This window comes from Papilio machaon, chromosome 6 (genome assembly GCF_912999745.1).
Source record: "Papilio machaon chromosome 6, ilPapMach1.1, whole genome shotgun sequence".
In the NCBI taxonomy this organism is placed as follows: Eukaryota; Metazoa; Arthropoda; class Insecta; order Lepidoptera; family Papilionidae; genus Papilio; species Papilio machaon.
The window spans coordinates 7,552,065-7,563,279 of NC_059991.1; the positions used below are offsets into that span (position 1 = coordinate 7,552,065).

Genomic DNA, 11,215 nt, shown 5'->3' on the forward strand with positions numbered 1-11,215 from the left:
CGGGAGTCGGCGCGGGCGCCTACTTCCGAGCCGGCCGCTCTCTCCACCTGAGATAATTTGAAATTAACGCCATCTATTACAGAGAGGTCACTGCACTTCTCTCATGCCGGTTTTGACAATTATCGATTGGATATGACGACGGTGGCGCGACTACACGGTCTCTACTCTATACGTCATCGTCATATGCCAATGCCAGATGCCATAATCGAAACAAATATGGCCGCATGGCTCGGTGACAGAGGTTCTTCCGATAACCTCGTACAAAGTAATATCTTGGTGGAAGATTTTAATTTAACCAGTGAATTAATTAATGATTGCCAGTCTTTTGACGACAGTTTCAGTGATTTTCAAGTGCACAAAGGAATTAAAAGAGAAGTGGAAAACGTCGCAACTTCAGAAAATAAAATCTTAGTTACAGACTCTGGAGAAGCATCAAGGTTAGTGTTTTACGATATATTTGGTGCATAAACTTGTAAATCGTTTTATTTTCTCATTAATTATAATAATTTGATAGGTTAATATTTGTTTTTAAACTATTTTCTACACTTCAATCAGCTGTTTGTCAACATGTTTCCATCTCTTTCCCACTAGTGGAAATGTTTATAAGGGTTCTTTTTCTTCAAGTTTCATTTTTGGGCATTCTATTTTCGTACATTACCATCACGATACTATACGATACGATATGAATATCCTAATTTTGTGTTTTATAATGATCAGGGTACAATATTAAGTAATAATGAAGAGGTAACTGGTAGTAATTAATATATTTTCCATGAAGCACAAAAATATTTGGTTCATGCAACATTATGTATCAATAAGATTTCCAATTTGGCTGTTTGTTTTTCTTCTACTATTTCAGTTATAGCTTTTACTAATTTTAAGATTGTTAATATGTGTAAAATGTATAAAATTCCTGTTTCTTACTTTTGTATGTCATTTGTAGGACTATAATATTAATTGTTAGTGAAAATTATAGAAAGCTATACTAAAAGTTAATCAGTAATTTTATCATATGCTTTTGCTTCAAGTGAATAAAACCATGTTATTTGCCAGTGACCAAAATTTGTTAAGAAGCAGTTTTGACAGTTTTTTTTTTAAGGAGAAGGGGGCAAACGATTTATTTGATCAGTGTTAATTAATTAATATAAATTTACGATTACCAACAGTTTTAATAAACATAACCCGATAATGAAGATTTTAATATGTTTATGTATCTATATTTTACAGACACAATGAATCAATATCCGAGAAACAAAACATTGATATACACAAAGCAAATATTGTTAAGACCAAAAGAAAATTGGAGGAAAACAATTCAGCAAGATATAAATGTGAATATGATGGATGTGAAAGAACTTACAGCACAGTTGGTAACTTACGGACACACATGAAAACACACAAAGGTAACAAATTAACTCATCCAAAGAATAAGTTAAATATTTTAAAAGATCACATAAGATATGTAAGTGTTTTCATCAGAAGGGTAGAAATTAAAATAAAATCAAAACTAGTAAACAACATTGAAGGGAACAATATTCAGTTGTAATAACCAATGGTATTGCTTTTAAAATGGCTTAAGGCAATTTGGCATTCAGCCAGGATGTAAGATTTTAGTTGCCATAATAAATATTTTATAACCAATGTTTTTTTTGTGGTTAATATTATTAATTATCGAAAATTATAAATTGAAGGTGTCACTTATTTTAATTTATCAAAGTATAAAATTAAAATACATTTTCAACAACATTTTATCACTTTTTAGGTGATTATAGATTTGTATGTCCAATTCAAACTTGCAACAAGGCCTTCCTTACCTCATACAGCCTGAAGATTCACGTCCGAGCTCACACAAAAACTAAACCATTTGTATGTTCTATTGGAAACTGTAATAAAGCATTCAATACATTATACAGGTAAGTCATAGAACTATACTTGTTACATATTTATCAAATAGACTGACCAACAGTTTCCATTATCCAATAACTTGTATAAAAAATGGGACCCATCTGCAAGCACTACCTTTCGATTGAAATATTTTTTATCAAAATCGGAACACCAGGGATGGAGCTTCGTGGTAACACACATTAAAAAAGTACAGTCGATTTGATAACCTCCTTCTTTTTGAAGTCGGCTAAAACAAAATATTATCTCTGTCTTTTCAAAGCGAAAATTGCGGTGAGTGATACAGATACACATGTGCAAGACAAAACATCTCTGTTTTCATTATTTTTCAGATATTTAATGTAAATTGTAGATAAATAAATAAATATGAGAAAAATATTTACTAAGGAATTACAAAAATAAAAAAAAATAGGATTCTACATATTAAATTGTTTAAACTTTCATGAGACATAATAATTAATTAAGAACGGCTTAACTCACGTGTGATCGTCTGGTGACGTCACATACTTGTTTCGACTTAGTACGAGACGCGACGCGACCGCGAAGTCCTCAAAATGAACACTCGCCCTTAAGATGGACCCCCGATGGGTCCGAATCTAGTCGGTGCCGTCACCGGACGATCACACATGCGTTTAGCCATTCTTAATTAATTCTAAATTTTGTTACATTACGAGTTTTTTTTAGGCAATTTTTTTATGATTACATAAAAAAATATAAAAAAGGTTAATTGATTGTATTATCTTGTAACTTGTAAACTTTATAGTGATTTATTGAACCATTAAATCTGCTTTCGAATATAAAAATTATTAATTCAAAGTAACAGAATATGTAATGAAATGGTATGTGCTTTCATGTCGGATAAATCAGTGAATGTTCAAATAGAGATCACGTGGCTAACATTTGCTTGGTGATTTATGGTGTCTTTGGAGGTCTGCCAATTCATATATTCTATGTAGTACATGCCTAACATGCTGGGAATTGTTGTCAAGTGTTATTTTGTTGGTGTTTTTGTATTCATAGGTCATTGTTATAAGTGATCGTATTTTATAAATAGCTTTGCGTAAAGAAATACAATCTACTAAATTTTTTGGGAGTAGAAATTTTTAGAATTGTAAAACGGATTTTTAATTTGATGGATATCTATGGATATACAATTTGTATATCGACAGTGGAAACGCACCTTTAGTCAGTATGTCACACTTGAAATAAGTTGTTATAGGATGACAGGTTTTAGTGTCAATATTATTTAGTTGTCATATTAAGACAAGGAACGTTTTGTAAATATCACTCGTCTTGCCAAAATGTCACTTCAAAAGTATAATGATACTTTTGAGTGTGTTAAAAATTTAAACAGCTAGAATAAAAATGTAAATATAGAAGACCACAATAGAAGAATTTAATATTTTAAATAAGTTTCTAGTCTATTTGCTAATAAAAATAAAAGTCAAATAGTTTTTTTTCCTGAAGTCTTTAGTTTTCAAAATTCACTTTACGTCTTTTTTGTGACTAATCGTGTCGTTTCAGATTAAAAGCCCACCAAAGACTACACAGCGGTGATACATTTAATTGCGAGGAAGATGGATGTGCGAAGTATTTTACAACGCTAAGTGATCTTAAAAAACACATTCGGACTCACACACAGGAGAGGCCATACAAGTTAGTGTTGGATGATATACCTCCTTTAAATCCAAGGCAGAAAATTACAAATTAACTTCAAAATGGCAGCCATTACTATATTTCACCTTATCATTTATTTTGTAAAAATTATTTGATAAAATTACGTAATATTGTATAACAAGGGTGGCTGAAAAAGTGTTTCATCAGAAACATTTGGGAATTTATGAATTTTAGCGTAATTTTCAGTTTGTCTATGGTTAGTTTGGATTGGTGCTTTATCTCTGTGGTAATCTTCAGGTGCAGAACAGATGGTTGTGGTAAATCATTCACGGCGTCGCATCATTTGAAGGCACACGGGCGGACGCACTCTGGCTCTCGAGCGAAAACCTCTGTTGGAAGTGGTAGAAACTTCATCACGACGATAATATCGAAACCTCTACTTGATACTCAACAGGTAACATTCGAAAAGAAATAGATATGTATCGTTTTAGAAGTTTTTTTTTCGTAGTCTACCTCATGTGATGTTTGACGCATATTTTTCAGATCGAAGTCGAAACTCCCGCTGTAGAAATTATCGAGACCAACGAATCAACCAAACCGACAAACGATAGCATGAATTGGGACGGTCTCTTAGAATCCTTCTCGAAAATCACAACAGATTCTAACTCAAATGACGGCAGCTTAAACGATATGACCATATTAAACCAACTACCTAATAATAACGTTGATATAACAGAATTGCTTTTAGGTAATCCAACTAACATCGTTAAATTTAACGAAGCTGATAATATAGCTGTAGAATTAGATTTTAACGATCTAGACTTGCCTGATATCACTAAAAAAACTAATAATAACACATGGGTTGATGTTAATAATTTAAAACCTGTTATTCCAATAACAGAAGTATCCATAGACAACCAGAAAGTAGAAGTGAAATCTAATGCTATTGAATTAGCTTTAGCCAATGAAATAGAAGTACAATCTCCTTGGGTTGATGTTAGCGCATTAGCTGCGTCTATACAAAACACACCTGTGAGTATAAAAGAGAAAGCACCAGAGAGTATATTCACTCTGGCAACATTTGTTCCAACGCATATGCAAAGTTACATAGATTTGACTTCAGAAGTAGCACCTTCAGCAAATATTACATCGCAAAATTCATTCGATCTAGATAGTCCAACTATACTAGACGTTAGCCCCAAAGTATTCAACGATAGTGAACTAGTTTCTAATTTCGATTTTGGTACAACACCGAAACTTGATACGGAATTAGATGTTTTTCTGAAAGAAACTGATTTATCTGAGGATAGACTTTTGAATACCCCTTCACCATCAAGAGTTCAACAACAAATAGAAATTAATCCAGCCAATTCTGTACTATTTAATACAGATTTGGCTTTAGAAGATACATTGCTATTTGATAATGAACCACCATCAGATATGTATGTTGTGAGGACGGAAAATATATTTGGTAAGAAACTTGTTAAAAGGAATCCTTTGGAGCAAATTGCAGCTGATGTGGGCATATGTTCATGCAGTAATTGCAACTGCAATCCAGATGGTGAATGTAGAAATAATTGTGGGGATAAATTTGCAAGTGAAACAGCTAAATCTAACTGTCCAGATGATAAATGTTCTTGCGTTGATTGTAAATGTAATCACGCAGAAATGAAATGCGCAGTCGGATGTGGAAAGGCAACCGATACGAACCATAACACATTTCTGCATTATCACAGGAGACATAATAATTCTAATTTAGAAGATTTAGGTGTTTATACGTTGCACGAATGCGAGCAAACACCAAAAATGAACTTAGATGATTTTACTTGTTCGTGCCAAAGTGAAAATAGTACAGGGTGTTGTAAAAAACCTAATGAATCTATTGATTTGTCAAGTGATAATTGTTGCAGTGTTAAAGATAAGAAAATGTGTTGTGTTACAATATGTTTTGAAAAGTTGGAAGCTTTCAAACAATTTTTATCGGATAATGATTTTGTGGACGCTCTTAAAACGCACAATTTTAGCTTAACAGGTCATTAATTAGTTGCTTTAAAATATTGCATTTAATGTTACTAAAAGTATTACATTGTACAAAATGTCTCCCTTTCGCAATTAACAAGTATATAACACGGAATAGAAACTTTATATATTAACAATGTCCTATATGAATGGTTAGAATTCTTCTATGTATAAAAATATGAGCACATAAAGAAAAAAACGTGTCTTATAGTCTAAATAAAATTTTAGTTTTCAAGGTCAAAGAAAAAATTAAATTCCAATTTAAAAAATATGTGCAAAATAGTCGATAAATGTAAATAACTCGCAATTAAAATGGGGAATTCACAAATACCTAGAAAAAACTGTCACAATTTATCTACTCCATAAACACGAGAGAATTTTTTCAAGGCAGTGAAATGAAAAGTTCACCGTTATGACTAACATAAAATTATACCAAATACTAATTTATTTTTATCAATTTTGCAAAAAAAAAAATGTTTATCAAACTTGAGCTTTATTGTGAAATGTTATTTTAGATTTTTTTTTGTGAATTTATACAAAACTACCAACAATTAAAAAATTGATGTTTTAAACGAACAGAAAAAAATGTAGTACAAATATTGAAATGCCAAATTGTGCCATATTCATTATATTTATTAAAGATTTTTTATTTATATATACATTAATAGTTATAAATAAATCTTGGTGCTATTTAATAATGGAATTAAATTTCTATTCATGTTATTAATGTACTTATATTCGGCTTTATAATGTACAAATTGTTGAATAATTTTATATGAGATTTTTTACTTGCTACCATAGAATTTCACTGCGGTGACACTTTAATAATATACAGGGTGTCTAGTGAGACAATAACAATATGGTTATGGGCTGTTTGACGATCATATAAGAAAAAAGTTAACATTGAAAAGAAATATTAATTTACTGCTTAGTAAATTTAACCGAAAGTAAATAATTACACAACACATGGTCCCACTACGCCTGTAATGGTTTATAGAGAAGTTTGGAAAAATATGAAGTACCTAATTTTATTCAAAAAACTTCACAAAAATCGAGTACTTAATGCACTCTTTCAGTAATCACCAGTCACCTGTATATATTGTCTCTGATTTGTCAGAGTTAAGGATGGCAATATGTTTTAATTCGAGTATTACAGCAGAGGAATTCTACGGTTTGATGTGATAAGTGAGCAATAATAGACATTGTAAGGTTTCTAGTCTATACTATAACAATTAAACGCTTTTGAGATTTAATATACCTTTATTTATACCTTAGTTTTACAAAATACAGAAAATATAAAGTGAGATCAATTACTATTTTTTTTTAATATAAATTGGATTCATATTATAAACTAAATCTTTAAGTAAACATACTACAAAATTGAATTCAAACAAATCATTTCAACTATTCCATAAAAAAAAACTTGATACTTCGAAATAAAAATGGCTAAAATTAATAAGACAATGTTTTCATACATTTGGAATATCTTGTTTGTTCATATAAATGTAAAATATAAGCATAATTGAGGTTCCACAATTTGAAATTTAAATTAAGAAAAATTAATTAATCCTCAATACTTCACTAATGCGGCAATCCAATGTGGGTCTTACGATAAACAAAAATATTACAGACAAATATAGATAAAATCTTTATAGTATATAATATAAAGCTTAAATATTTTACTTTTAGAACATAGATGATTAAAATTCATAAAAAAAAAACAGATTCAAACCATTTTTTAAATAACGAATTATTTTCAAAATTATGTCGCAACTACCTAAAGAGTTCATTTAAATACTACATCTATAGTTATAGTCTTATATGAATATAAGAATGCTATAACATTATAAAATTTACTTGGAATGGGTATTAAGAAATTTCTTCTTACAAATAAATTAATCCTATATTTAAAAATTATCTTGAATGAATTCATATTTTGAGATATCGATGACAATTATGATAATATAATAGATAGATTTAATAATAAATTCTAATAGTTTTGACAATAAGAATATTTTTTAAAAACAGTAATGTTACCTCTATACATTTTTTTAGCGACGTTTCTTCTTATCATGACGCCGAGCACGAGATACGGTGGCTCTATGCCCCGGTGAAGATTGTTCAGAGCTACATTCATCACTATCTGTGTATGCCTGAAAATAAACAATAAAAAAAGATTAACCTGCAGCTCTATTACACTGCTCTGTGAAAGATTACAAATCATCATTCACTCTTCTCAATAATTTGGTCAAGCAGTTTAAGCTTCGGGAGACAATGTAAAAAATAAATTGGCCAACATTGAAAAAAAGGTGGCCCTATTGGTTAGGCTAAGATATTATCACATTTGTTTAGGTGCTAACAATCAATGTGAATAAGGTGATAATGAATATGATAAAGGTCCTAAAAATTAATAATAGTAATTACAGATTTATTTATAACCTATCTAGGCGCTAAAGAGCGTTTATCGGAATACATTCTATGAACTAAGTTCACTATATTTACCCATCATTATTTGTTTCCAAAAATGATTACTTTATTTATTACTAAGAAAGGAGAGAAAAAGTCCTGATGTAAGCCATCTTAGTCCAGTTCATTTGATTTTTAACTTTTAGATGAAATTATCTTTGATTTTGCTTTGGTCTCGAATAAAATGATATTATGTTTTACCTTTTCGTATGGATGAGAATCGCTTTGTTCGTCCGTAAGAGTAACGCAAGCCAGCAAGCATGCAAATTGAAAAGCTGCGCCAATATATAATCCATATCTTATAATAGTACTCATCAGATCTTCAGCAAATATCTCATTGGGAATCATTTTGAATTCTGAAACAAGGATCAATTAATGCAACAATTGTTTATTGAATTTTTAAAACACCGCTTTATTTTTCATGAATTTTATTTCTTGAACTGAGCGGAAAGTAATAGTTTACTTACTTTTAAGCGTTTTTTCTGATTTAAAAAGCCGAATTAGTTAAAACTGACCTTACTCAATTCGTTACAGGCCAATTGTTTAAGAATTTGTGAATTTGACAATATAGAACAAAGCATAGAAATTAGAAACCTGTAGAAAGCCGATTGATTCGACCAAAGAGTACACAATGAGTGTTGCCGACTTTCGCTATTTTTTGCATATAAAAAATGAGAACTTGTAGAATTATGTGCAGTGGTTAAACGACAGTACTGTTTATGGAAGTTTAATAATTTAAATGCATGTTTACCCTTACTCGTTTTAAGAGATATTAGAATATTGAAACTACCATGTCGAATGATAGGCTCCACTAGATGGCACTGCACTCTAAAATAAGAAAGTCGGGAAAGACGGATAAATAGATTCCGATTTACGATTTCTGTTCTCCATTTTTTTAATGCAAAATGAAACACAATTAACATATTCGAAATATCCTAATACAATTCACGTTATTCACATTAGTAATGTTCACGGTCTCCGTATTTTATTAATTTACCATGGTTATTACGTCTACATTGTTAAATACAACATTGATTGAACATTATATGAAATTTAAGTCGTATGAAATTAGGTAAGCAAGCAAAGCAACGTTAATGAAAATGTCTAATTGAAAAATTGTTTACGCTGGATTTTTGCAAGGATTGCTTATCGTACATGGATTTAATGTCTACTTGAACAGACGATATGAAAATCGCTTCTAACAGATAATTTTTTTTTTTAATATGCAGTCGTTTTTTATTGGTATGTATTTAGGTTAAAATGTTCGTTTAACGGCAATGGGTATACATACATCACAAAACGAGATTTAATTCATCTCCTGGCCTTATCCCACTCACGTGGGGTCCGCGCAAGGTTTTAAAAACCTTAACCTTAACAGATCGAGATTTTATTGTTAATATTTAATATGCAACTTATGGCCACTGTTTATTATCCGTCAACATTATTTTTATTTATCTAACTTTATTACCCTACTGACAAAAAGGGCAATTAATGTTTTTACGCGTTTCTAAGTTTTTATTTATGTATGTGAGTTTGTATGTGTATCCATTGAGTTCTGACGGCCTACCCTAGAGCCTAGAGCCTAAAGGACTGAACCGATTTGAGTGAGGTGTCATTGATTCGTCTTCGGCTCCGGAGTGTCATAGGGTATATTATATCGGCACAAAAGTAATGATATAGTGAAACTGAGAGATGAAATTCTATAAAGATAGCTAAAAGAACGAGTTCATATCTCACTCACCGTAACTTTTTTTCATTGCGTAATTTCTTTCGATTTTCTAAAATATTTATGTATTCTAAAATAAGAAATTGTTAGATGTAACATTACAGTTCTTAAGGTTAAAATTAAAAATCTTTTAAAGCGCACCCAATAGATGGCGCCATATCATCTGTAAGAGTCACAGTCAGTCGGATTTCTTGTTTTTTTTTTTCATTTACATTAGGTTATTGTCACTTTGTTTATCATTTTTCTTCCAGTTTCTATAATTACTACAATTACATTTTTATGTAAAGTATCAGCTGATACTTCAGGTTATGATTACGATTATGAGGAGGGTGAAGAGGTCAAATACTTTGACCTTCGAGGCACTGTGAGACAAAATTTCGGACTTGTAAGTTTTTTTCTGATACACACCTCAAAAAAGTCTAAGGAACGCTAATTAAATCACTTATAATTTGTAATTTGCATAGTAAAATATGTTATTTATATTTATATATTTCATTGTATAAAATTGAAGATCAAATGCTTTTTCCCATGTTGATAGTAACAATTAAAAAAAGGAATATTACATGGCCATTACCTTAAGGTAAAATTATACAAAATGTTATAGTGGAATGGAATGTATTGTATTTTTTAAAGTCGTCACTTTTAAATGTAATTTCATGTTACCTCTAGACTTCCTTAAAATAAAAAAAAACTGCACGAGCAAAAATGTAAACTACGGAAGTAAGTGTACATCACAATATGTTCCATATTTAGGAAGCTGTATTACTGAAGCCTCATCGAAGCATCATTTGTTCTCCGATCTCTGCTTTATTGCCCATCGGTAAACTGGCTTTGGGAGCTGAGGGTAAAACACTTGGTGAACTAAATAAAGCTATCGGAGTGCAATCGGATTTGTCCTACGACTATGACACTTCGTCAGATGAGGTATGACTGTGATACGCATATTATTTAATTAATTTTAATGATTTAATATTATATTTATGTTCTTTCGTAACAATATTAGAGTCTACCGCTAACACATAATTCAGAAAAATAATGTATTATTTTACATATTTCTCTTGGCTTAATTTGTTTTATGCGATATGTACTGTAATTAAATTTTTAAATGTAACAAGAGATGGGGACCTGGCACACACTCAGAAAAAAATACACGACTTACAATTAAGGACATATGACAAGTTAAAAAAATATATATGAAAACACCACTTTGTCTTTCCACTAAATACAGCTTTGAAAATGTAGCGCGTGCTTATAATTAAAATTGTGATCTCTTTGTGGGAATGGGGACGCCGAGATTAAACGTCAAGAAAAACAACTGCACAGAAAACTGAGCGGGGACAGTTAACACACTGTTTTAACTAGTACTCGTGGACAAATATGTAAAAAAATAACCACCCAATTTGTTTGCATGGCATATGCATATGGTATATATAGGTTAGTTAGGAACAGACATATCAGAAGCTAGAATTTAAATATTAAAACGAA

The 11,215-nt window shown here is 30.7% G+C and overlaps 2 protein-coding genes across 2 annotated transcripts; one reads left to right on the forward strand and one right to left on the reverse strand.

Moving 5' to 3' along the window:
* Positions 1-41: 41 nt before the first annotated feature.
* Positions 42-5,640, forward strand: LOC106714468. The gene is made up of 6 exons (XM_014507522.2): positions 42-437; positions 1,228-1,403; positions 1,763-1,913; positions 3,427-3,558; positions 3,817-3,973; positions 4,063-5,640. The coding sequence occupies exons 1-6, from the start codon at positions 133-135 to the stop codon at positions 5,557-5,559; spliced, it is 2,418 nt and encodes an 805-aa protein (XP_014363008.2). The 5' UTR covers positions 42-132; the 3' UTR covers positions 5,560-5,640.
* Positions 5,641-7,532: 1,892 nt separating this feature from the next.
* LOC106714465 (protein anon-73B1) lies at positions 7,533-8,590 on the reverse strand. Its single transcript, XM_014507519.2, has 3 exons — positions 8,472-8,590; positions 8,206-8,360; positions 7,533-7,691 (listed from the first exon to the last, which is right to left on the reverse strand). The coding sequence occupies exons 2-3, from the start codon at positions 8,350-8,352 to the stop codon at positions 7,590-7,592; spliced, it is 249 nt and encodes an 82-aa protein (XP_014363005.1). The 5' UTR covers positions 8,353-8,360; positions 8,472-8,590; the 3' UTR covers positions 7,533-7,589.
* Positions 8,591-11,215: the final 2,625 nt, after the last annotated feature.

What these genes read in the sequence shown, in the direction of transcription:
- LOC106714468 (XM_014507522.2), top strand. Translation starts at nt 133, where the DNA reads ATGACGACGGTGGCGCGACTACACGGTCTCTACTCTATACGTCATCGT. An exon ending in GCATTCAATACATTATACAG is followed by an intron (nt 1,914 to 3,426) that starts GTAAGTCATAGA and finishes GTGTCGTTTCAG; the next exon opens with ATTAAAAGCCCACCAAAGAC. An exon ending in CTCTACTTGATACTCAACAG is followed by an intron (nt 3,974 to 4,062) that starts GTAACATTCGAA and finishes CATATTTTTCAG; the next exon opens with ATCGAAGTCGAAACTCCCGC.
- LOC106714465 (XM_014507519.2), bottom strand. Translation starts at nt 8,352, where the DNA reads ATGATTCCCAATGAGATATTTGCTGAAGATCTGATGAGTACTATTATA. An exon ending in ATTCTCATCCATACGAAAAG is followed by an intron (nt 7,692 to 8,205) that starts GTAAAACATAAT and finishes GTTTATTTTCAG; the next exon opens with GCATACACAGATAGTGATGA.